Genomic DNA, 26,537 nt, shown 5'->3' on the forward strand with positions numbered 1-26,537 from the left:
CTGTTTGCTCTCGCCTGCTGCTCCCTTTAATTAGACACGGGTGATTTCAATAAAGTTATTGTCATTCCTCGCTCCATTAGTTGCATTATCGCTCAAATTTCTGCCTGGGAGTCGCTCGTTCGTCCGTCCATCCCTCCCTCTATCCGTCCATCCATCCCGCCGTCCTCTGCCTGCCTCCTCTCCGAGGGAGGGGGCGCCAATCCTCTTCTTTTCATGGGTCTGCGTAACCTAGTTACTGAGGCCCAGCAGCAGGGGAGGCCAATCAATTAATGAACAAAGGAGGCCGCTCACTGAGCAGAGGCGCAAGACTACGACTATAAACAGGGCACCCCCCCCCCCCCCCCCCAAAAAAAAAAGGGAACACGGTTGCCGTCAGTCGGTCTGATGGATGTTGTTTTGCTTTGTTGTGCGCCGTGCGCGCCCTCTCGTACAAAAGCCAATCGATACCGGCGCAACCTGTTGTACCGGCCCACACTCAGGTGGTGTCTGCTTGGCGGGACACGGGCGGCACGAGGACGAAATGGATTAGAACGTTAGCACAAAAAGCATTTCAGGCTCCGATTGCGTCGCGTCGCGTCGCACGTGGGATCTTTTGTCTTGCTCCGTTTTGCCTCTCGATTGTGGCCGACGTCCCGGCCACAAAAGATTCGGATGAAAGAGCGGAAGGCAAACGGCAAAAATGAGGCGCGGCCGCGGAAGGCCAAACGATTCAGAGATGCAGAGCCACACCTTCCCCCCCCCCCTCCTCCTCCCTGCCGCCTCCGCCCTGGCGGCAACAGGTAGATGCCGGCCCTATTGTCCGTCCCCCCTCTGTCCACCTGTTCAGCCGTCTCTCAGCACCTTCTCATCCTTTCTTCTCCTCAATGCCCCCTTTTCATCCTCCTAAGCCTGCTGTTTTTTCTTTTTTTTCGTACCGAGGCCTCACCTTTTTTTTTCTTCTCCCACACGTCTTTTCCACCCGTTTCCTTTTTTTTTTCCCCTTAATAAAAAAAATAAATAAAAGAAGTCCAGCTTTTTGTCCCCAGCCCCATCCCCCGTGCCCCTCCCCCGCCCTCTGCAGGAGCTTCCGGCGCTCGTCTCCCTGTGTGTGTGAAATCGGCGAGCGGTGCTGTTGTAACAAGCTGCTGAATAATGTAAGCGCGGCGTGGTGGTGGTGGGGGGCTATAGGCTAGGATTTCAGTTAACCCTTAGATCTCGGATCACACGGCGGGCCGAGGTGGGCGCATCAGGAGCGACAGCTCGACAGCAGGCGCTCCGAGACCCCAGGGCCTGTTTTCTCTGCGTCCTCCATCCCTCCATCCCTCCCTCCTCCTCCTCCTCCTCCATCCGCTCGTCCAAAGGCACGTTAGCCTTTGGACGAGCCACCACCCCACCCCCTCCGCCCCGACCATCCGGTTTCATTGTCATGACTTTTGTAAGCAGCGACGCGGCGAGCATCCTTCGGCCCTTTTTGTTATTCGCGCATTGATGTATAATTGAAGGGCCAGAAGAGGCATTGATGAATAATTGACGGCGGTGCAGAGATGTCGCGGCATCTTTAACCTTCTCATGCTCTGGCGTTTCCACTCGCGGCAACAATGAAAGATTTACCAGTTTTTTTTGCTTTCCTTCTGGTTCGTCCGGCTCGCCGTGCACTGATTCGCCGTGGCACCTCGTGCGCTCGCTTCCCGGCCCCCGGAAGCCCTTATAATTTTTTCATTCAGATCCTCTTTTTCTTTTTTTTCTTTTTTTTGCGCTTTATTAAGTTGCAGCAAAAAGTGCTTGTTATTAAATCCTCGGCGGCGCGCAGGTTTCAATTTGTATCAATTATCCGACCAAGTTGTACATTTCCAGTGTCAGGGAAAAAAAACAAAAAAAACAACAAAAAAAAGCTGCACCGCCAGCGCGTTAGGTCCCATTTACCCGCTGTGATCAATACCTATCCCGCTCTCCTTAAGTGTTTCTAGTTAGCTTTAGAGCCTCATATCCTGAGGCCTGGGCGTATTGATCTGCCGGACTGATTGGAAGTTACCCTTCAGGAGATGAAGGATAGTGACCGGCACGAAAGGGGGGTGGGGTGGGAGGGTTGCGATTTGGCAAAGGCAGAGGGGGGGGGGGGGGGGGGGAGGCCTGGGGTCGCCGTGGTTGGATCATCTTACCGCCTCCTGCCCCCCGCACACCTGTTACAGCCCACCACTACCGTCTGTGTGTGTGGGGGGTGGAGAGTGGAAAAGGACTATTTGTGTGCTGAGGACAGCAAATGGCAGGGAAGCGTGGCGAAGGAGAGGAACGTGTTACATGGGGTTTACGGTGACGCTGAGCGCTGCAGCTGCCGGCCGCGCCGTCATCGGCGGCACCAACTTTTAGATTATGCCTTGCTAATGTCGCAGTGACGGTCGGCTTTTTATTTATTTATTTATTTTTTTTGAAAAAAAAGAAACCCTTCACGGTCACTTAAGTGGACAAATATAAAAGATATAAACCGTGATTTACTGTTATATGAAAGGGCTTTCATGGCTGGGCCGCACACGGTGTAGCCAGTAGCCATTTCAACTGTTGACCTCTTTTTGAAATTTTCCGCAACCAAGCAAAGATGGAAAACGCACCCTTGAATCAAGGATACCCTGCCAATACATTTATGATAGGAGACATTAGCAGGTACTTATTTTTTTTTTTCTACATCACGTAACCTCTAACAAGCGATACAGTGATATTCAAATCAAATAATATGCTAATATAAAGAGTTTAGTGGTGTTTTCATGCCTGAAGAAAGAGAAACACTGGCTGAGGTCGGCGTAATTCATGCGGCGGAGGGGCTCCGCTCTCCAATCTGCAGCAATCTGCCAGCAGTGCATAACTGTACACGGACGCATCATTAACTGTCAAGCTGTGTGTGTGTGTGTGTGTGTGTGTGTGTGTGTGTGTGTGTGTGTGTGTGTGTGTGTGTGTGTGTGTGTGTGTGTGTGTGTGTGTGTGTGTGTGTGTGTGTGTGTGTGTGTGTGTGTCGTTTAATCCATAAGGCTGACGTTATTTCCTTGAACTGACAGGGGGAAAAGCATTGGCCGCTCCTCACAAGAACGCACACAGACACACACACAGCTTTTTCTCCTGTCTAAATAAATAAATAAGCCAGCGCTGTTTTGATGCGGGGACGTGACGTTTCCAGGAGACGTGCACCGTGCGTGCAGCTCTGCGGAGGCTTGACCCCAGCCGACCTCTCCCCTCCCACCTCCACCTCACCTCCAACTGGTAAACTGATATTTTGTAAGTGTGTGTGTTTGCAGCTTGTCAAAGATAGGATACCCCGGCGCAGGGAGGAAATGAGGAAGGGCCATAGCCCAGATAGAGCTGTCAGCCCCGCGACGCCCACACATGCCTCACGCACACGCGCCCTCCCGCTCGGAACGGGAGCGGGAGGGGAGAGAGAGCAGGTAGAGCGAGAACAGGCACGAGTCACGACAAGAGTCGGAAGTGGAGGTTGCAGCCAGCCAAAGGTACGGCCTCGGCGGCGGCCCCGTTGTTCACCCCTCCCCCTCGCTGAGGGTTTGGAATATCGCCGCGAACACACACAGCCTTCTGTGACCAGTGTTCATTTTGACAACAAAATTTTATTTAGTTTTAGTGCTAGTCTTTTGACTAAAATGTTTTTTTTTACTTTTAGTCATAATTTAATCATTTAAATTTTTTTTTAGTTTTAGTTGGCGAAATATCATAATCATTTTAGTCGACTAAAATTACAGTATGTTTAGTCGATTCCTGATATCTTGGCGCCAAACTTTTATTTTATTTCATGTCAAATGTGAAGTGCGTCCAAATGTCCAGTCGCCTCTTGCTCCCCGGTGTTGACATTTGGTCTCAAACTAGTCTCTTCCTGATAATCTGTGTGGACGTACTACGTGACTTCCTGACCACGTTGCTCTGATTGGTTTTCTTCTGAACTCCTCCCACCACTTTCTAAATCGTCGTTGCCTTCCGCAAACGAAATGAGCTCTCATTCGATCACGAAAATGTCAATAAACCTCGTCATCGTCTTAGTCTTTGTGAATACATTTTTATTTAGTTGTCATTGTCTCATTTTAGTCTGAAAAAAAGGTCATTGATGATAACTGACGAACATTTTCATGGACAAAATTATTAGTCTGTGACACGACGGCCGAAAGTCGGAACAGTTTCACATCCTGCTCAGGAGTGAGACCGAAAGCTGCCGGCGCTGGAGGACAGTTGCTCTCTGTTTCACGCCGCTCGCCGCCGGCTGGTATTTGCCTTTCCCGTCTCCGGTCGGCAGCCGGGAGAGATAAGTTTCACAGCCTCGCGCCAACATCAGGACCCGACGTGATGGGCCAATAAAAACGACATTAACGCCTCTTTGCGTTTTTTGAAGCCCACTTCAACTTTGTGTTTTTCCCCGATTCTCCCACATGCCTTCGAGCATAGAATATGAGCTCAGATGACATGCAAGGGATTTTTTTTTCCATTTCCTTTTTTTTTTTCCCTCGCATTTGTGGCTTCTCATTCGGAGGTCTGCTATGAAACGGGCTACTGGTGATTCCCCCGGGCAACGGCATTTAAATGCGCGGTGTTTCCTCGTCTCTCAGCCTCCAGACCCTGTAAATTCTTCCGAGCTGCCGCCATCGCCCTAATAGAGGCAGGCGGCAGTTTTAAAGTACAGCTTGGCAAATGGCACGGCTGTATAAACAGTTTTAGCCCCTCCGACTTTCCTATTACCTTTCTTTTAGATTTATATGCGTGTCTCTGTCCCCCAGTGACGCCGTGTTTAACTCGCAAACGGTGTGTTTTTTATCATGCACATGCAGATGTTGTCCACGTTATTTGCATTGCGCGCCGATCAGTTTATACCCCTTTGGTACACACAGCCGCTCTCAGTGCAGATTGGTATTTTTTTTATGAATATGTTGCCCTGGGAAGAGCTTGTTTACGAACGAGTGTGCAGCCATGAACTTCACGGTGGAGTTGCAGCTGCTGTAAAACAAATTACCCTGTACATGTTGTACAGTAATGTTATAAAACGGTCTAACAGTGCGCAGTACTGCCAAGGGTTGGCCGACCTCAGCTGCTAGTAGGGCTGTGAGATTAATCGATTTTAAATCGAAATCAGATTAGTCAAAAAGATGTAAAAAACAAAAAACAAAAAAAAAACAGGAAAATCATAAAGTCGATTTTCCTCTCGCATGCTTCAAGATGATAGATTTTATTTTTAAAGTGATGTTTGAAAGTCAGTTCAGGTTGTGACTTTATCCACAGGGGTTTTCATTTGTGTTTGGTTCTTCAGTTTTTACTTTATTCCTAAATAAGGGAACTTCACCTTTGTTTTTGAAGAACCTGTTCCTTTTCAAGTGAAGTTCGTTGAAAGTGAGATTCTCACTTCCCGCCTTTGTTTGGTCAATAAGTAAATGTTAATGTTGTGATTTCACTGAACTGAAGCAGGATTTACAGTATCTTTCGGTTGCGGTTCATTCCCAATAGGCAAATTTGTTTGCTATATTTCTTTGAAAATAAAGATAAAATATTTGAAATAATTTATTGCATTGTCTTTTGTAGTTTTCCCAAAAAATGTCAATTGAAATCGAGAAAATCGAGTTTTCAGAGAAAGGAATTGGAATTTTACTTCTGTCCAAAATCGCCCAGCCCAAGCTGCTAGTTTGAGGTCTGATCTAAATGTGCTTGTTTCATTCTTCAGACTTCAACACTCCAACAGAATTGGAAACGTTATCATTAGACGATCTATTTTCAGAATTTCAGAATATGATCGTGTGAATATCATGCATTTGGAACGCATGAGTCATGTTATTAAAAACTCAATTGAAATGTGTTTGATTGATGGGTCGTAATGCTTCATCAAAGACTTCATGTGTCGGATAATAATAGGATTGGTGGTAATTGGGAGTGTAATCACTGTTCTTGCAGTGAGCTGATCAGTCGGCTGTGTTTCTCCCCCCCCCTCCTCCACGTGCAGCCGGACCCCTTCTCATTCTTGCTGCCTGATATCAGCACTCCGGGTGTGTGTGTCAAGTGCGGCCTGTTTGTTTACGCGAGTCACACTGTACACAGCCCGCCGGATGAGTTTCCACTTCCATCCATTTATCCGGTGGTCTTGATTTGTGCTTTTGAAAGCGAGCCCGTGATTAGTCGTGCGTTTTCTCGCAGGAAGGGGAAGGGAAGGGAAGAGAAGGGAGAAAGAAGGGAAGGAGAGAGAGAGAGAGAAAAAAAAGCCCTATCTGTTTGATCTCGCAGGCAAAAATATGGGCAGCACAACAGAATCTCATCTCTTGTGTCAGCTTTTCTGTCGGCGCGGTGATATTCCCATGGGAATGCGTTTTCTGCTGCGCGAATCACAGTCAGATCAGTGCGGGCCCCGTCTTATCTGGCCATGAAAGCAGGCGGAGATGGAAGAGGGAGGTGTATGTGGGGGTGGCGGGGGGGGGGGGGTGGCCCCTCCCCTCCCCTTCCCTTCCCTTCCCTTCCCTTCCATTCCCCATGGGAACGATCATAACACCTGAAATCCACTTTTTCCCGTAGGCTCCTTCCTCTTCTTCCTCTTCGTCTTCTTCTTCCTCCTCTTCTTCCTCTTGGTTTTGAGCTCTTGGCCAAGTATTGTGCTCGTCCATCCGCCAGCCTCTCCTCTGCTTCTCTCCTCTGCCAACAAGAAAATCAGGCCTCGTCCACACGCAGGCGAGGTAAACGAGGAAAAAACTACCCGTTTTTCGTCCGTCCGGATGTTTCATCCAACGGAACGAGCGTTTTGGAGAGTGCGTCGCAAAAGCCGGTAAATGCACTCCGCCCCTCTGCTAGGCTCCTCCCCCTTTTGGCCCCCCAAATACCCTGGGGTACTATCAGCGCCAAGATGGGTTTTCTTGACTCGTCTCGGCGGGCGTCTCGGGTTTTGTCGTTTTCTAATAATGCCTCCGGTTCACGTGAGGTCGGCGGATCCGTTACCGCCACTCCGCCGCAGGTGTTGAGAGTCTTAATAAAACTGCTAGGCTTCACTCGGAGGATCTCCGAGGCAGGAGGGGAGGGTTTTCGTCCCCCCATCCCCCACTCCGCTGATTCGACAGCTGAGTCAACGGTGGCTGGCCGCCCCGCTTCTGGTGTAGGTACAAAATCTGTCCGGCGGTTTCACTGACGTGGCAAACTGTCATTGGCTAAGTGGTGTCTGTAAGGCTACGAGTTCTGTCCGGGAGTCCTTGAACTGCCGATGACGACACATACAGCAACTCAATTAGGACAAACTACATCGCGGTCAAACAAACGAACGATAGATATCTATCCATCTATCTTTAGTTCGTTCGTTCGTCATGTAATCATATTATATCTGTCTGTTTGTTTGCTTGTTTGTTCGACCGCGATGTAGTTTGTCCTAATAGAGTTGCCGTAAGACCCCGCATAGATCTCGTAGCCCGGACAGATTTTGTACCCTCACCGGATGCCACGCCGACCTCACTTGTGTCGGGGCCCTCGTTTGCATGCAGGAGTAGCTTTAACCTCCGGGTGACGCCCATTGTTTGCCTTGAGGAGGGACACTTGAGGAGTTTTCCAATCCCCCCCGATGGATATGTGGCTCCGCCCCCGTCCTTCATCGGCATCCTGCGGCAGCGGCGGCGGCGGGTAAACAATGGAAACAAACAGTCACTCCCACCAGCATTGATCTCTCTTCCCTCTGGCCCCACCCATCCTTACCAACAACAACCCATTGATTCCACCTACGCTCGATTTATATGACCCCCCCCCCCCCCCACACACACACACACACACACACACCCCTCCACCCTCCCCTCTTTTTCCCAGCAGGCCTGACAAAAATGATAAATGACCAGCTCCTGCCTCCCTCTGTCACCACCTCCCCGAGCCTCCAGCCGGCTGTCCGAGCTTCTACAAGCCCATTTCTGCCTGCAGAATAGAGTCTGTGCTCCTGCTTCTTCTAGAAAATGTACGTGTTTTTTTTTCCTCCACCCCCCAACCCCCACCACCCACCCTCTCATGGTATGTGGCGGGTTACTCACGGCTGCACGTCCCTCTGATAACTTCCCGCGTACAAACACGTCACATGTGTGATTTTTCCTACCCCCTGCGGGGGGTCTCCGTGCGCGCCGCGTCAAGCCATCAAAAGGAGCAGCGGCGGAAATGATTGAATATGCATTTCAATGATGCACTCTGTTGGAGCAACACCCCCAGATGAAATGGTACGCGGCGCGTCTGTGTTGCGTTTGTGGGCGGGGTCAGTCATTTCTCCTCCCTCCCGCTTACGCTGCCATTAATCCGCGCGCGTCAACTCGGTGGTGGGTTCTTACGTTTGCAGCTTCTGCTGAAGGTCGGCAGAGAGAGAGAGAGAGAGAGAGAGAGAGAGCGCACAGATGACGTGTGCGCCCCCCCCCCAGCACCGGCCTCCGCTGCGTTTAATTGTACAGATCCAGCGTCCCAATGCTTGTAAATGGGGCACACAGTGTCTATAAATAGATATTAGTGAGCTGCTGGTAGGAATGAACGGCGGGGGTGGAGGCGGGTAGGTGGGTGGGTGGGTACGCACTGCTCCTCCCCCCCCCCCCCTTTTTTTTTTTCTCCATGTGCGGAGATAATCGACGCTATCGATAATGGCACGGCGCTTGCTCTTCCTCTCGGCTCCGCCCGCCCGCCCTGGGGACTCGTACGGATGAAGCAAGTCTTCATTTCATACCTCGGCTACAGCGCCCCCCCCCCCCCCATCCAACCCAACACCTGGTGACCCTTCCCCACTCCGTCTCCGGCAGCCCGCCGCGCTCTTTCCCATGATGGCTCCCCGCCGCTCCTCCCTTTTTTCCCAGGGCCCCCGTGAGCGAATCCATTTTACACGTCCGCCCCTCTCGCCCCAGATCCCAGACGCGGCACAGAAAGATGCGGAAGTCTGGGAACATGTTCCGAGATAAGGGGACTGACAGCGGCGTGTATATTTAATCATGTTTTCAAATTCGTCTCCCTCCTCCAGCCCGGCACATTATGAATGTGTAATCACGCCATTATGCCCGTGCCTGCTCAGGTTATCGTCATTGAGGGACGATTTTTTTTCTTTTCTCTTTTTTTTGGCGTGCATCCCATCTGTACGAAAGAGGATTAGGGCCCCGAGAAGAGAAAAACATATTACAGGAAGTAGAAATTTATTTCGAGTTTTAAGTTGAAATTTCGTGAATAAAGTCAAAATTTTGTGAAAAAGTCTACGTAAAAAACACAAAAAAAACACGAAATTTAGAGAATAAAGTCGACCTTAAAAAAGGCAAAATCTCGTGAATAAAGTCGAAATTTCGTGAATAAAGTTGACGTTAAAAAAAGACGAAATTTCATGAATGAAGTCGACGCAAATAAAGTGGAAATTGGCGAGTAGACTGAATGGATGGTGGATTAACCAGTTACCCACAGTTAAAAGTAAACTGCAGTAAACGTGTATCTCACAAGGTTCACCCACAGTAATCAGGAAAACTGGCGAAAACGAAAGTACTCCACTAGACTTGCACTCATAGCTTTTCAACTTCATTCACATTGACATCAATTGCAAAATTTCAATTATTTATTCATTCATTCATTCATCTTCTATACCCGCTTATTCCTATTCAGGGTCACGGGGGTCTGCTGGAGCCTATCCCAGCTGTCTTAGGGCGAAGGCAGGGTGACACCCTGGACGTCGCCAGTTCATCGCAGGGCCACATAGAAACAAACAACCATTCACACTCACATGCACACCTATGGACAATTTAGAACGTTCAATTGACCTCACATGCATGTTTTTGGAGTGTGGGAGGAAGCCGGAGAACCCGGAGAGAACCCACGCAGACACAGGGAGAACATGCAAACTCCACACAGAAAGGTCCCAGGTCCGGGCCCCTGAATCGAACCCACAAGCTTCTTGCTGTGAGGCAGCAGCGCTAACCACTGCACCACTGTGTCGCCCAAATTTCAATTAATCTCGAAATTTCAACTTTATTCTCGAATTGGAAACTTAAAAAAAAAAAATCTATCTTAATTTTTTTCTCTTCTCTTGGCCCTAATCCCCCTCCGTACACCTGACATGATCCCGCTAATGGTAACGTGAATGTTCGACTCGGCTCCATTCACTCTCGCGTGCAAACTAGTGATGTTCTCCGTGTCCCCGAATCTACTTAAAATTCCCCCCTTTTTTGTGTTCGTAATTGTTCGGAGATTGCAGTCCCTGTCTAAATTTGACGACAAATTCCATTACTGTGTCAAGGAATAACGGCTGCAATCCTTTCAATTATGAAGGCACCGGGACCGACTTCTTCAAGTAGGGCCTTGAAATGTAATTGCAGGGGCCGTGGATGAACAGAGGAAAAAGGCATTTTTCTCCTGCGAAATTGCCCGAGTCTTGGGGACAGTAAATTGAGGTGGCGAAAAAAATGATGTGATAATTCAGCCGCGTGGTTTTGTTGGTTTGGGGGTGAGTGTGTGTGGGGGAGGGGGAGGGGAAGGAGGCGAGAGAAAATGGTCTGCGAGTCGCTATCTGGAGAATTAGACGGCGGAAAGAAACGCGTCTCCCTCCCGAGTCTCTCCGTCCTTCACACGGTGGCTTGAAATGAATTGATGAGACAGAGGGAGAGGGAATGTGTCAGTGTAAATGTTTGCAGCCAAAATGAAGCCGCCTGCTTGTGCATTTTAGATCGGCGGAGGGTTGGAAGGCGGCGGCGGTGGCAGGAGGAGCGAGGACACGGCGCCACGTGCTCCACGCTGTTTCGCAGCCGAAGCCTTTAATCGCAGCCGGCGCCTCAACGGAGGCATAAAACGGAATTCATACGAGGGATTGATTGATTTCGTATTGATGAATGCCAAGCCCGGCTCACAGATTGGTCGGGTGGAAGGGGAGACGGGGGGGGAGGAGGAGGAGGAAGGCGAGCGTGTGAGTGAGTGAGTGCGGCATTTCAAACGTAACCCCCCTTTAACAAGGTGAGTCACAGCTCTGCTTTGCTGAAACTGTGCTTCAAGAGGAATATGGAAATTTGCTTTTTTGAAGAAGAAATTTTCTGAGTCTGGGCTCTGAGTCTGGGCTCACATTTAAAAAAAAAAAGAAAAAGAAATGCTTTGCCTTCTGCATGAGAGAGGTAGCAGTTAACAGTGGCCAAAAAAAATAAAAGAAACCTCTCATGTCACACATTAAGATTATTTTTGGTTTTCAGTCCGAAACGCAGCAGAAACGAGGTGTCTTCGTCACAACCAAGAGTCGGGGTGCGGTTTGTTACCCCCCCCTCCTAAACCCCCACCCCTCAATTTAGCGTCCAGTCCTTGGCCTCGCCTCCGTCACTCCATTGTGTCTAGTTTCTTAATCCCTCGCAGGCCTGCCGCACAGTAACAGAGCTGGCATAAGCGCATCTGGTACTGTTTGCAGTGTCGAGATTAACAGGATTACTGATCGTGGATTACATTGGCGTCATTGTTGCCCATTTAACCTTCACCCGTGGCCCCTGGCCCACGCTGCAGCCACTCCGAACAAAAAAAAAAAAAAATTTTTTTTTCTTTTTCAAATTTTCAGGTATTTTAAGGCGGTGGCGTTTGCACGAAAAAACTTGAGCTTTATTTACTCAGAGACTCGTGGCTTTTATTATTTTTTTCCTTGGGATCGTAATTTGGATGGTGGAGCACCTAATGGGTCTCTGGGGTCTGTCTGCTGCGTATCGATGCGCCCCCGTACCGGTGTGGCTCCGGGGAAGAGTAAAGAGTGACAACTGTAGCTTTCTGATGAGCTCAGTTGTCTGTTTTTAAACTCCTCTCTCCTCTGGCCTGCCTGCCTTCCTGCCTGCCTGGGAACAAGGTTCACCTCCGGCGTTTCCTCCAGGAGGCCACCAGTGTTTAGGCACTTGTTTTCACTTCTGCAAGACTCCGGACATTTGGTCTCTCTCACATCTTTTTTTTTTTTTTTTAACCCTAAATAAGTGAAGCAGCTGTTTATACGGAAAAGGATTAGGGCCGCAAGAAGACAGAAACAATTATGATAGAATTCGAGATAAAAGTCGAAATTTCGAGAATACAGTGGAAAAAAGATAAAATGTTGTGATTAACATTTTGCAATTAATGTCAACGTAAGTGAAAATGTTAAGAATAAAGTGCAAAGGCTCCACGCGCAAGTCTAGTAGAGTGCTTCCATTTTCACCGCTTTCCTGATTACGGTGGGTGAACCTTGTGGGATACACCTGTTTTCAGCAGTTTACTTTTAACTGTGGCTAACTGGGTTAATCCACCATCCATCCAGTCTACTCACCAATTTGCACTTTATTTGCATCGACTTTAATCATGAAATTCCGTCTTTTTCTGCGACTTTTTTCATGAAATTTTGACATTATTCACAAAAATTTCAACTTAAAACTCGAAATGAAAACTTGAGTAAAAATCTCCTTCCTGGAATGTTTTTTTTCTCTTCTTGTGCCCCTAATCCTCTTTCGTACGGTGGGGGAGGGGTGAGACATTTGAGGCTGCATATGGCGACCTGGTCGTTGTTTATCTAGGGAGTTGTTACAGCTGAGCACCGGGGCTCCTTCCTCTCCTTCCTCTCCTCCCTCCCCCCCCTTGCTCATTAATCTCACGCCGCGCTCCTGGCCTGCTTCCCATGATGCAGAGGGGAGCAGGTGAGTGACCACCCACCCACCCGCAGGAGAGCCACTAGTCCGTTTCCCTCGGCCGTCGCCCGCTTTTGTTTACGCCTGCGCTCCATTCCTGGGCGAACCTCACAGCCGCTGTACAACAACGAGGGGGGAGTTTTTTTTTTTTGTTGTTTTTTTAATTGAGTTTTTATTTTTTTCCCAGAGCCTTCAGAGATTGATGGTCGCCTTCAGGCTGAATTTCTCTACTTATTTATTCTTTTTTCCCTCCCTTTCAAGGCTCAGTTGTTGATCTTGGTGTCCTTCCCTCCGCTATTGTCTTCACTTCTGTTGTTCCCTCTGTTTTCTTTCTCTCCTCCCATTATTTTTCATTGACCTCTAGTGTTTCATCCCACGTGTGCCGCAGTTCATATTCAGCCGCGGCTATTTTCTGTCACCGGGAATGAAAAGGCAGGGCGGGCGGCTGCGCATTAGTCTCCGTCCGACTCGGGCTTTATATGCATGAGCTGCTCGTCGACTCTCCTCCGTTTGGACTAAAACACTCGGGTCCATTGAACCGCCGGCGCACTCTCGGCATTGTCGGCGGCGCTGCTTGTGAACGCCGCCTGTTTCTGCGCGCTTGCATCTTTCCGCAGCGCGCATCGATCAGGGGCGGGGAATGTTTTGAGCTTTTATATTTCCAACATGCGCACGGCGGCGCAGGTCAAAGACGCGCATTAGACAAGCGCTCGTTTCAGATCCGCTTGGCCGTTATTCAGTCAGCGACCGTCCTCCATTATGCTTCTCTGCATTGTCCTCTGTATCACACAGAGCCGTGGCGTCACACTCGCCACTTCATATGTGTCAGCTGGCCTCTTGGCCATCACCCCACTCCCCCTCTACATCCCCCTCCCACCCCCATGCTCTCTTTCAGTTGTAGCTCTTTGTATCAGAGTCTGGAGGTCAACATCGGGAGGCGGTCACCGCTGCTGTGAGTTGGGCAAGAAGTGCTCTTTCACACTGTGGCCCCGGCTCTCGTGTTTGTGTTGTGTCACCATTCATTCAGCTTCCAGGCCATTTTAAAGGATAAGGAGGGGAAAAAAAAACCCCATTCCACTCCCATTAAAATTGCCATGAATTTTCTTTCATCCCATTCGGATGAAATAAAATTAACTTTTCCGGGGTTAGCCCCGTAATTACTCCAGCACAAGTGATTTCTCTCCTTCCCTTTTTTTGTGTGGAACTTCATGGAGAGAAAATGTGACGGCAAACCATGTGTAGCAAATCAAGTTTGTTCACTCATGTCCAACAGCTCAGTTTTGTCTCTCACTTCGTTATCGGCGCACAATTAACTTCAGAGACTGGAAGTCGCAAATGAGTTGAAATTAATCATAATAAGGCTCTGCCTTAAACGCACTTTAAGGCTAAGCTGTTTTATTTGAAGACTTGGAGTGCTTTAGCTCAGTGTTTTCGGTATTTATGTGTATGTGCTGTATTTCATTTTTGCAAAATTAACAGGAGCCACATTTGAAACGTTTAGTTGGCTACCAATGCAAACACACACTTAATATTTACATAGAAGAATAAGCAGCAGTAATCAACATTTCCTGAAAAAACTGAGACAATTTAAACATTTTGCCTGAATTCTGCTAACTGGAATCACAATAAATTCACTTGTTCAAAGAAGTTTCGTCATTGGAAAGTTTATTTTTTCCCCCTTTTTTCTAGAATTTGTCATTAAGCCCTTAATCCCCCAAACACATAAAAAAAATTGTCATGCTTTGTTGCCCTGTTGAAGGTTGTCCCCCCGTAACTTCCCCTCTGTCTCCCGCTGCAGTCACTTCCTGTGGCTAATCACACTTTGATATGCCAAGGCACGGACTGCTGCTGCCACAGAAATGAACAAACACTGTTTCAGGGAGAATCTTCAAGCAAGCAGAGCTCTTGGGTTTCTTTTTTCCCCGGTTGCTGCTCTGCAGCGATGCATTCTCTTAACGCCCACTGCTTCTCATGGCTTCCCTTTGCATTATAGCTGGCCTTCACTGTGAAGGAGAGAGAGATCTGGAAGCAAAACCCACAGGGAGATTTATGTTGCCTGGCTAAAAGCAAAGAGATCATTATTATTATTCTCTAAATCTCAAGTCAGGTGGCTCCAAAACATAGTGGAAGCATGATTGAGGTTGTAGATTTATTACAGATGTGATTCATAGACATGCAAACAGCTTTAAATGAATCCAATGACGTGCGGCAGGTTTTCACACAGAGCATTTTCAATATATCCTGTTTACTTTAACTTTACTGATGCTGCTGCTGATGCACATTATTGATTTCCCAGCGTGGTCCCTCCGAATCATACTGGTATTAACTTATAACGCCCTGGCTCCTAAGTTTAGAGCTCACGACGGCGAACATTTAAAACAGTTTCCTCTTTCATTACGGTTGACCAGGTTACTCGTGTTGACAGTCATAAACGTCCATAAAGATTATCTGATGTTCACGGCAGCCGTCTTGTCAGCGCAGTAAATGATAGGCAGCTATAAAGTAGTTTTATTGTAATGTCACCCGGTGGGGAGCGCTAACCCACAGGGTTAACTTTGCCATGCCGTTCTGGGATTTTTAGTGTTATTTGCCTTTTAATTACACTGTGGTTAATTGTTGGCAGCATAAGATCTTTTTTTTTTTTTTTTTTTTGTCTTTTTTCTTCTTTGGGTTTTGGTGGTCGCTGTTACTTTCAATTGTGACTGCTGGGCATTGAAGGAATTTTTAAAGTGTAGCATGAAAGCGAACCTGGCTTGCTGACAATGGAACGGAAAATCCAGATGAAAAGATCTCTGAATGAAAAAGCAGTTTTCTGTTGGGCACATCTTGTTCTCCCTCAGAATTCTGACAAAATGATTTTCGGAGTGCTGTCAATCTTCTTAGAGTTATTCAAGTCAAATTTCGTTGGGTTTTTTGTTTAATTATATCGCATTTTTTAAATGAAATTCTCAGAATTAATTTCTATTCACCAGATACGGTAACAATCTCCCCAAGGATGCATGCAAAGCAGGTCACGTCTGAATGTTTGCTTTGCCTTGTCAGTGTTTATTCTGCAAATGTCTCTTTACATTACACTTTAAGAGGCATTATTTCTGATTCTGAAAAAGATGTTCAAACAAACTTTTAACTTCTTTTAACTTTTAACTATTGCAAATTAGAGGAAGCTGATTTAAAAATAATTAATACAGATTTCTTCTTAATTCAGTTAAATACTGAAATACTCTTCAGATTCCAGCGTTTAATTACAAACACATTTTGACTTTCAGAATTTACACCTGTAAGTCTGTCTAAGTACCCTAATTGGGTGTTTCCCTTCTTGAAATGATGTCTAAAGGGCCGTTTACACGTTCTCCGAAATTGCCCAAATATTTAGTTGGTTCTGCCTTTCTGCGTTTACACAAAGCCGGCGTCTTCACCGAAACCGCACTTTTTCGAAAATGCTCCTCAAACGACCACTCATAACAACAACAGCCACGTCATGCAACGGACACGTTACTGCTACCATTGATCAGGCTGCAGTCTTCCCATCAGCCAAAAGTGAACAATAGCACACGGTGGTCGTGTATCGATCGTGGATTGCGTGCAAAGGGAAAATAAACGCAACGAAAACGATTTGCAAACCTCCGGTTTTACTTTTTATTTATTTTCTTTTGGGTGGGCGGACTGAGATATTGAGGGAGGAAACTGAAATGGCAAAAGTGTTAGCGAACGTTTACTGGCACGACTCCCAGTCAACCTTAACATGGACCTTTTTAAGGTTTTATGTTCTAAAGTAACTTGAAGCAGAAGTTCAACTCTGTGCTTTTATCCACATCGTCTGTTCACAAGCGATCTTACTCTCTGTTCCCTGTGGCGCTAATGTTGTTAGCGAACCTCCGCTGCTTTCAACATGGCGTGCTTCAAGTGTTCTTCTTTTATTCTTAATTTTATTTTTTAATACGACTTCGTGTAAACGCATTTCCTTTTTCCTGAGAGCGTTTTCTAAAATGTGCCTTTCAAAAAAAAAATTTTTTTTTAAATCTGTCTGTGTAAACGGCCTCTAAGATGAGATGAGATGGGAGGTGAGTGTCCTCCTTTTGCTTTGCCTGTTGCTCACTCTGACTATTGATTGCACTGTGTGGTTGTGCGAGCGAGTTTGCTTACCGACTTGCTTGTTTGCCGCTGTGCATGAGTCGAAGGTAAATTTGCAGCTCTTGCTTTGTGTAGGTGAACACAAGGACTACTTTAGAGCGAACTTTTGGATTGTTGTGTTTGTTGTTGTTCCTCCTGGCACCGTGCGTGCATATCCACAGTCTCCCACACGCTGCAATGCCCACTCAGCAAAAAAAAAAAAAAAAAGAGAGAACAATATCCTGTTCCTTATATAGGAGCTGATCCTCCGCTCTCACATTTTAACACGTTTTCCTCTTTCCCATTCCTTTTTTCTTTTCAAGGTGTGAGAAGAGGTGATTCCGAGGACATGGTGCGGCTGAGGTGACCTGCGAAACTTTGGATTTACTCGAGCGGTGGTCCTGAGGAGGGTCACAGGAGCAGAGTGAGATCTCTCTGGCCACTGGCGTGATGGACAGGTGATGGAATCGCTCCGTCGCCACCAGTGACTCGACCCGGCAGCCTTCCCCTTCCCCCCGCCCCCTCCGCCCCTGAAGGTGGAACTTTGTACCAGCAGTCCACCGGCCTCCCTCTTCTCTTGCCATGGTGACATAAGCGGCGCTACAGCATGAGGGAGAGCCAGCATGAGACCGTCTCGTTTCTTTCTCCAGTAGCTGCAGCCGCTGCAACCGCGACCCCTGACCTTTGTGTTTGGCTCCGCCGCCAAACGGACTGCGCTTGATCGACGCCCGCCCGCCGCCTTTCACCCCCCCTCCCCGCTCCCGACCGATATACTGCCCCGCCCACCTCCCACCCCCACGAGGCGTGGTCGCCGGGCCCGCGGAGGTGGAGGCGGCGCCCACGCGAGACGATGCTGGGATGCATGACGCGAGTCCGTCGGCTGGTCCGTCTCCTCCCCCTGCAGACCTCCCTCCTCCTCCTCTTCCTCTTCTGCACCGTCAGCGTCTTCGTCTCCGCCTACTTCCTCTATGGCGTCAAGCGCGAGCTGGAGCCCTCGGCCGGAGGCGGCGTGTCCGGCGCCGAGGGGGCGTCGGCCGACTCGGACGACCCCCGGGTCACGCCGTCGCGGCTGCTGCCCCTGCGCAGCGTGCCGGGCGGCCCCGGCGGAGAGGAGCCGGCGGCGGCGGCCCGCACGGACCCCGTGGTGCTGGTGTTCGTGGAGAGCCAGTACTCCCAGCTGGGCCAGGAAATCGTGGCCATCCTGGAGTCGGGCCGCTTCAAGTACCGCACTGAGATCTCCCCCGGCAAGGGCGACATGCCCACTCTGACAGACAAGGAGCGCGGCCGCTTCACGCTGGTTATCTACGAGAACATCCTCAAGTACGTCAACCTGGACGCCTGGAACCGGGAGCTGCTGGACAAGTACTGCGTGGAGTACGGCGTCGGCATCATCGGCTTCTTCAAGGTCAGAGCCACACACACACACACACACACACACACACACACACACACACACATACAGGCGTGTGCACACTCGCATTCCGCCCACCCGCCTGCCCGCCCTCCCCCCTTTCTCACACCTTCTGCCCTGTCCATCTGGCTGCACCGTCTCTAAGGAGATGGGAAAGACCTGCTGGGCTTAATATCGCTCTGCCCCGAGCGCACGGTTCCTCTTCTACTCCTCCTCCTCCGTCTCCTGCTTGTTGTCCATCAGCGTGCAGCCACTGCCGCCCGCCTTCTTAACTCCCCCCCCCCCCTCTTTTATCCTCCTGTTGTCTCTGCTTTGTTTTAGTTTCACACCAGACTTTGTTCTTTTTTCACGCTATCTTTTCTCCCTCCTCTCCTCTCCACCACACTAATCCCCGAGCTGAGCTCTTTTTTTTTTTCTTTTTTGCCCAAGGCCTGTTTTCAGGTCTTATGGTTTTAATCAGCATCTCAGAGCCCATGGAAGGGAGATGGAAAGACGTGTGAAGGCAGCGTCGATGTCGAGCAGCGTAGGTGAAGGTTAGAGAGGAAAAAAGCCCCGTCGGGATTTAGCGGCTATCGAGGAGAAGAGGGGAGCTGAGCGAGGACGTGCATCGCAATGACCCAAAGCCTGAGCTGAAGCCTGAAGTTCTGCTTACCCTGCACGTTCTCATGGTTTAGCCTCCAACCCAAACCTGCGACGAGTAACGCAGGCAAACAACTCGGTTTATTTTTCTACACGTGAAACATACAACACGCTGCAAACCGCGCAGCAGCATATTTTTTTTATCAACAAATAGCATTTCGGACTATAGTAGACAAATACGAAGACATAATCCTGCCCGGAAGCAACACAGCGGCGACTGCCAAGTGCAGGAAGGAGCGCTGGCAGAAAAAAACAAACAAAAAAAAATGTGCGGCTGTGAAAGCATAAATTAATAAGCTTATAATATCACTTCTCTATTGTTGGAAGAGAGTGTGTGTGGGTTTGGGGGGGGGGGGGGGGGCAGTGGTGAGTGGATCTGACGGAAAATTACTTGTGCGCTTCATGAAATGAATGTTTTCTTTTTGTTGTTGTTTTTTTCCCCCGCTTCGACGCCGCGTTTGTAAATCTTTCGACTTATTGTTTCCGCCGCAACCTCGGCGGAATCGAACAGGCAAGGAGTAAATAAGTGGGAAAATGCGACAACACAATTTAAAGTGGCAAGTGGGCGTCCTCTCACATCTTATCAGCGCAAGTGCTTCAGTCAGTCTCTGTTGTCGGATGATATCGGTACACAAAAGCGCGATGATGGCTTTGGCGCTGCCGCCGCTGCTGCTGCTGCCGCTGCAGGAGCTGGGGAAAAAAAAGAAGGCGTGAAGGGGGGTGTGGGGTACACGTCATGGATGAGGCTCTGGTGGCTTTTCTCCGAATGAAGTGGCGATTGGGGGAGAATTGACTGGCCACCAGGTGTTAGTTCATGACTGGACGCCTCAGCTGCTCTTGAGCTTCAACATTGAGCTCTGTCTGGCCGATGTCATCCATCCATCCATCCATCCATCCATCCATCCATCCATCTATCCATCCATCCATTTTCAATACCCGCTAATTCCCGAGCTCAGGGTCACGGGGGTCTGCTGGAGCCTCTCCCAGATGTCATTGGGCGAAGGCAGCAAAACAAAAAAACAAAGCTGGCTCCCCTCAGCAACAACATCAATGCTGCATTCTCCATTACACCCAAAGTCATTTGGAGCTTGTGGAAAACAAAAAGTCCAAATCGCTTAAGCCTCCTTCCTACAGCTCATATCTCACGATCAAAGTCCTCCAAAGCTTTAAAAAGTCTTAACTTGATTTGGAGGAAAAAACTGTTATTTGATTAAAGTCTGTTTTTAAAGAGATTTGACTGAATTGTGCCTGCCAGAGGATTAAGGTTTATTTACATTTTTGAACAAGTCCCAGTCTACTTCGTGTGTTTAGGGGTCTATTATGCTGGTATATCGGGAAGCTAGATAGAATAAAAGAAAACCATCTTATCCCAAAGCCCACGTCGTTAAAAGATCAGCGATGAAACGATCCCGTCGGTGAAAAACTTGGGGAAAGAGTCGGTGCCAACCGAGGCCCTGTGTTTACACCAAACAAAGAGGAAGAAATTTAAAGCTAAATTTGGATGACGGCAAACAAACTGGAACCTTTGTAGTGAGGAGAAGCTGCGTCAGAATGTCCACCAGTGAGCCGCCTTTTGTTCTTCTCGCACGACTCGATGCAGGCGGCTCGCTGCTGCGCCCGCGTGTGATTTCACACAGCGGGCCGGATTCTGATGATTGTGACGCGTGACGGCGTCTGCGGTGCAAGACCTGCGTCGGCAGCTGCTCTGCTGTAACTCGGCGGAGGATTTCCTCCTCTTTTTTTTTCCCCCTCCAACGTCTTTAGTCGCTGTTGGCGCCCTGTGTGGAAGGGCCGCAGGGTAACAGACACGACTACGTTGGCACGCTCGCGGTTAGAAACCCGTTAATGTTGGTTCCCACTCGAGCGGATCACTTTTTGCACTCAAGGGAAAATGGAGGAGGAAATGGAGACGGGTGGGGGGGCGGTGCTGGTTGGTTCCCTTGGAGGTGTTTACAGTCGTCCACAAACAGAACGCAGTGGTGCTCGCACATTAGCTGCAATCAGTTTTGCAACCGAGGCGCATTTTCAGCTGATTGAGCGTAAACGGCCCCAGGCAAGTGGACAAAAATATGATGCAAATCAAAGGGAGTTTATTCAAATTGCTGCCGTTCCCATAAACCTTCCCAAGCAAACGTTCAAAGTGGGAATCGAAGAAAGTTTCTTTTGAGAAACGCACCTCACGACAGGTTTCAGGTTTCGCCGGCGAAGTCGCTCGCTGTGGTCACGTCGCTCAAAGCGTTCGGGACGTTTTCCCCCCCAAAATTTTCCCGGCGTGCAGCAGATCTCGAACCGAGCTCGGACCATCCGCCATCCAAGTTCAGACGGAGGACACCAACGAATGCTGCATCCAACACCCCTGCACTCGCAGTAGGGGGCGGAGGTGGAGGGCGGGTGGAGTATTAGCAGTGTAAAAAGTGCCGAAGTAAGCAGGACTCTAATTATGCCCTTAGATGTGGGAGAAAATTAGAGTGTCAAATCTATGCGATGAAATTAATGCAATAATCACCGGGCCCGTAGTCCTTGACTTTAGAGGACGCATCAGGGGGTGGCTTCATTCTGACGGCCATCTCGGAGCCGAGCGGCCAGGAGCTGCCTCGCGCTTTCATGTCAGAGTAGCCCCGACGTTCCTCATTTCACAAATGATTGAAGAAAAATAAGTTCCCGTCTGCATCGCTCGCCTTTTGATGACTCTCTCGTGTGTCTTTATCTCTCCCTCTCTCGCTGTGTGTTTCTTTCTGCCGACCAGGCCAACGAAAACAGTCTGCTGAGTGCACAGCTGAAAGGCTTCCCCCTCTTCCTGCACTCTAACTTGGGTTTGAAGGACTGCGCGGTCAACCCAAAGTCCCCGCTGCTCTTCATCACCCGCTCGGGTCAGCCGCTGCCGGGTCCTCTCCCCGGGGACGACTGGACGGTCTTCCAGTCCAACCACTCCACCTACGAGCCCGTGCTGCTGGCCAAGACCCAGTCGGCCGACAGCGTCGCCTCCATCGGCCAGAACGCCGCTCTGCTGCCGTCGGTGGTCCAGGACCTGGGCCTCCACGACGGCATCCAGAGGGTCCTGTTCGGCAACAACCTAGCCTTCTGGCTGCACAAGCTGGTGTTCGTGGACGCCGTAGCCTTCCTCACCGGCAAGAGGCTGTCCATGTCCCTGGAGCGCTACATCCTGGTGGACATAGACGACATCTTCGTGGGCAAAGAGGGCACCCGCATGAAGGTGCCCGACGTCAAGGTGAGTAGGGCTGGGCAAAAGGATTATTTTTTTAAAACGATTAATCTACCCATTATTATCTTTTGCTTCACCTTCACGATAATTTCTTGATCACTCAAACAATTATTTGTTTGATGATTAATCTAAAGATTAATTCTCCATCATTCAAAGCCTTTTTTCCCCGATTAATCTAACGATTAATTCTCCATCAGTCAAACAGTTTTTTTCCCCCGATTAATCTAACGATAAATTTCTCGATCACTCAAACAATTATTTGTTCGATTAATCTAACGATTAATTTCTCAATCATTCAAACAATAATTATTTTCGAATAATTAATCAATCAATTGAAAAAGTTATTTTTTTGTTCGTCATCTAACGATTAATTTGTCGGTCATTCAAACAATATTTTTTTCAATTAATCTAAAGATTAATTTCTCCATCACTCAAATGATTATTTTTTCGATTCCTATTGCATATGCGATTATCTTTTCGATCATCCATTATTTCCCCTTTGTTGATGAATGAATAATTTTTACATGCTAAATTATCATTGTGCATAGTTGAGAAAGGTGAGTCGTACCGGCGTATTTCGATGCAGTGCAATCTTGTCAGTTTTCTTCCGAAGCATCGATTCACATTTTCAGCCCTAAAAGTGAGTTTTCTGGGTGTTTTTGCACGAGGGAAAACCTTCCAGGGCGGATAAACGAACTCGCGCCTCCGTCAGCCAGACCTTTTTTTTTTTCCTTCCTTCTACGGCGCTCTTGCCAAACTCAAAGGCCCTGGCCACGACGCGCGGCACAGCGCCACCCTCTGCCAGTCACACAGAAAAGCCCCCTCTGCTCGCTCGCGTCCCCTTCTCCTCCTTTTTCAATGCCTGCGTCCCGCCAGGCCGCTCAGAAGCTGACAGGCCCCGCCGCTCGCGCTGTCACACAGAAGCTCGGCGCCGATGAATATTTCAGCGGGCCCGCAGACGTACAAAGAATGTTGAAAAGCCGCTCGGCACTCGCGTCCCCTCGGAGCAGAACAGACCACCCTCGCATGTGGAGGCTGGAGGGGCGTAAGAAAAACATAGCGGGGGAGAGCAGCCATCAAATCCTGCCGGCTTGGCAGCGAGCTTTTAGGAACGAACGAATCACACGCAGACAGAGGGGGGGGGGGCGGAGAAGAAGTACGAGGGAGCGACGTGAGGGGTGTGTGCGTGCACGTGCGCGTGTTGGGAGTCTCATCCGGCGTGGGGATCAAATGAAACAAACACCCGTATCAGAAGAGGGAGAAAAAAATCAAACGGAATGAAGAGGAGAGCGCTGAGGCAGGCAGGCAGCAAGGCAGGCGGGCAGGCTGGGAGTGGATGTCGGATGTTTACCGACAGAAACTCGCAGGATAAAATATGGATGTGGGCGCGCGCTCGTGAGAGAGAGCGAGAGAGAGCCCGGCCACTCATCGCTCTGCGCTCATTAATGCAGCTGCAGCGTGCGCTGCGTTGCACTGAGTCACTCTCCTCCCACTTGTTTTTTTTTTTTTTTATATATTTTTTTTTCTCCTCCCAGGCCCTGCTGGAGACACAAAGGGAGCTGCGCACTCATGTGCCCAACTTCACCTTCAACCTGGGCTTCTCAGGGAAATTCTTCCACGCTGGTAAGACCTTCAACCCCTCCAGCTCCCCTCCAGCGAGCAGAAAAAAGCACCACGTCACTCTTCTCCTTCCACCCGATGCCTGGATAATGTTTTTTAATTTGCTCTGCCTTTCCTCCTTTGTGTCACTCCCTTGGCCTCACTCGCCCACCCCCCCGTCTTTCATTTCCTCTTTTTTATCGCCGACCCCGTTTCACCCCTGCCTCTTCTTTGTTTATGTTTTATTCATCTCCTCCCGTTTTCCAATTTACTCATCGCTCCTTGTTCTTCTGCCAACCTCCCCCTCATCCCCGCCTCCTCCTTCACCATCTCTACCTCTTCCTCCTACTCCTCCTCCTCCGCTCTCTCTCGCCGCATCCCGGTTCCGCGTGCCGCCTCAGGATCGGACGAGGAGGACCTGGGAGACGACCTGCTGCTCTCCTACGTCAAGGAGTTCTGGTGGTTCCCGCACATGTGGAGCCACATGCAGCCGCACCTCTTCCACAACCAGTCGGTGCTGGCGGAGCAGATGTTGCTGAACAAGAAGTTTGCCATGGTAGGACACGCACACACACACATGGACAAATTGGATACAAATCTAAAAAAGAATAATTCACGTGTAACGCAGCGGGCCTTGAGCAGCACATTGTTCGCCCAGTTGGAGGATGACTGAGTCGGAATCTGCAAAAAGACGGACAGCTGTGAAACATTTGGCAGGAAGAGAAAGACGCCGCTTTGCTTTTTCCGCTGAGTCACTGTCCATTTCCCAACCAATTCTTCCAAGAAAATAAAGAAAATTCTTTCTTGCTGATTAGATTCGAGGCTCCCACTGGCTTGTTCCTCTGACCTCATTGTGCCGCGCCTTGCCGCTCGTACAGTACAATGAGATGTTCAGGTCGCGCTCCTCTGACCGTGCCGGAGTCCAGACTATTAACCGAGACGGACAGAGAGTGTGCACTCAGCACCCCGCGGCTCCTGAACAATCTGCCGGGAGAAATGAGGTCGGGTGACTCAGTCATCTCCCTTCCAGGACCGTTGTGTCATCAGAGCGACTCTCATGATTTCATCTTCAATTTTAGCACTTTCACATTTGGATTATTTTTTTTTTTTTTTAACTCATTAAAGTTTCAGTTTCAGCACTTTGTATTCTGTTTGCAGATGGGCTATTCGAATAAGGGATTATTGTTATTATTAAACGCTCAAGCATATGTCCAGAGATGGAAAAAGAGAAATTTCAATATTCTTTCCTCACTAAACTCTTCAAACGAAATTCTGAACTTTGTGTTTGATCGGCCATACCTCTGGTGTTCATTCATTTCATCTTCAGCGTTGCGTCTGATCTCTTTGAAAAGTGAAAAGTGAAATTCCCGTTCTGGTGATGGAGCACGTGCTGGATGACGTTCAGGGCACGTTTCACGTTCAGGGCTATATCAGACTCTACTGTTTTGAGTTACGGAGCCAACTTGCAGCTGAGCGTGTTGCGTTGCAGCTTCTCATACGCCTTCCCTGATTGTCAGAGTCACGGATGGAAGCCAGGCGGCGCCTTACAAGTAGCTCCATGAGGTCACAGCGAGCGTCCCAAGTCTTAAAACAAGCCCTGGGTCCTGCTGTTCGGAAGCCTTTGCTGCTGTTGCCCTGGATGTGCTTTGTCGTGTCCTTGCATCTATACTTAAAAATCTATTAATCAATTAATAGGGTTTATGCAACAGTCTGAGGCTGAACTCTGTTGGCTGTCCTCCACCTGCTGGCTTAGTCCAGGCCATCCAGACCTTTCGCTTGTTTTTCCCAACCACCTGGCAGAACAGGTTAAAAACAGACAAACAAGGGGGAACGCTGTGTCCTAAAACAACTCCAACTTGATAATGATTCACGATGCATCATGTGTTGCAAACCAGAGATTGTTGGCAACATAACAGAGGTATTGTTTGTGCTGGGAAGCTCCAGAGACGGTTAATAAATTACAGATTAACTGACAGTCTAGTCCGTCTTTGTTTTGCAAACAGTTAATGATGAGCGAGCTTTTCTTGTGGTTGACGCCTGTTACCGGGGCGAGAGCCACTGATGGATGTTTTCTGGCTGCGTGTGATGTGATCAAAGTCAAACTTCAGTCAAGCCGAAGTCAGACCTTGCCTAAGAAGATTCCCACACAGAAGGCAGACAGACGGCGGAGTTCGGTGTCAAGGTTGGCAGCGCCGCCTGTTCCCTGCGGCCTCGGCTCGCGGCTTGCTGGAAACGGTCCACGGACAGAAAATCTCATAAAGTGATGAGTAATTGTTATTCACGTGATTGGAATATGAGCCAGTTGTGAAGAAAACACAACATTTTATGACTGTCTGCTCAAATGTCAATGTCATTTTTTTTGCACATTCCTTGCAGTTACATGCTTCCACCAGAGAGGTCGCCACTTCCCAACCAAACAAAAAAGTTTGTAAAAACCTCCACTTGTTTGTTTTTTTTCTCTCCCCCTCTCAACCACTAGGAACACGGGATTCCCACCAATATGGGCTACGCCGTGGCCCCCCACCACTCGGGCGTCTACCCGGTGCACATGCAGCTGTACGACGCCTGGAAGAAGGTGTGGGGCATCAAGGTGACCAGCACGGAGGAGTACCCCCACCTCAAGCCCGCCCGCTTCCGCCGAGGTTTCATCCACAGCGGCATCAGCGTAAGACCTCCTCCTCCTGCTGCTCCTCGTTGTCCACGAGGCCTCGTTATCTCGTAACTTCTGGCTCCTCCTCGTCTTCAGCGTCCGTCCTCTCCCACTCGCCATTCTTCACCGAATAATTATCTCCATCTGCACGTCCTCCTCTCCTTTTAGCCACGTTCAGACTGCCAGCCCAAATCTGATTTCTATCCCATCCAGATTGAAACCGGATGGCTCTTTTTGAAGTCTGGAAAGTCACAACTCGCATGAAATCCAACTTTTGCTAAACGGATTGAAACCGCCTTCAGAAGTTTCAGTTTCAGATGC

The 26,537-nt window shown here is 49.0% G+C and overlaps 1 protein-coding gene across 2 annotated transcripts in view; it reads left to right on the plus strand.

Moving 5' to 3' along the window:
* ndst1b (N-deacetylase/N-sulfotransferase (heparan glucosaminyl) 1b) overlaps positions 1–26,537 on the plus strand; it is a 49,507-nt gene that overhangs the window by 14,585 nt on the left and 8,385 nt on the right. Inside the window, exons 1-6 of one of the 2 annotated variants that reach the window (XM_076032982.1) lie at positions 1,113–1,133; positions 17,018–18,099; positions 21,491–21,973; positions 23,503–23,590; positions 23,968–24,122; positions 26,046–26,231. In XM_076032982.1, the coding sequence (XP_075889097.1) occupies positions 17,545–18,099; positions 21,491–21,973; positions 23,503–23,590; positions 23,968–24,122; positions 26,046–26,231 (1,467 nt within the window). In that variant the 5' untranslated portion in view covers positions 1,113–1,133; positions 17,018–17,544. Of the gene's footprint in view, positions 1–1,112; positions 1,134–17,017; positions 18,100–21,490; positions 21,974–23,502; positions 23,591–23,967; positions 24,123–26,045; positions 26,232–26,537 lie in introns of those variants that run through there. The other variant, XM_076032981.1, reaches the window with a different exon arrangement.

The sequence above is a fragment of the Nelusetta ayraudi genome, unplaced genomic scaffold (assembly GCF_046127955.1).
Source record: "Nelusetta ayraudi isolate G7.1 ecotype Tasmania unplaced genomic scaffold, CSIRO-AGI_Nayr_v1 ptg000039l, whole genome shotgun sequence".
NCBI lineage: Eukaryota > Metazoa > Chordata > Actinopteri > Tetraodontiformes > Monacanthidae > Nelusetta > Nelusetta ayraudi.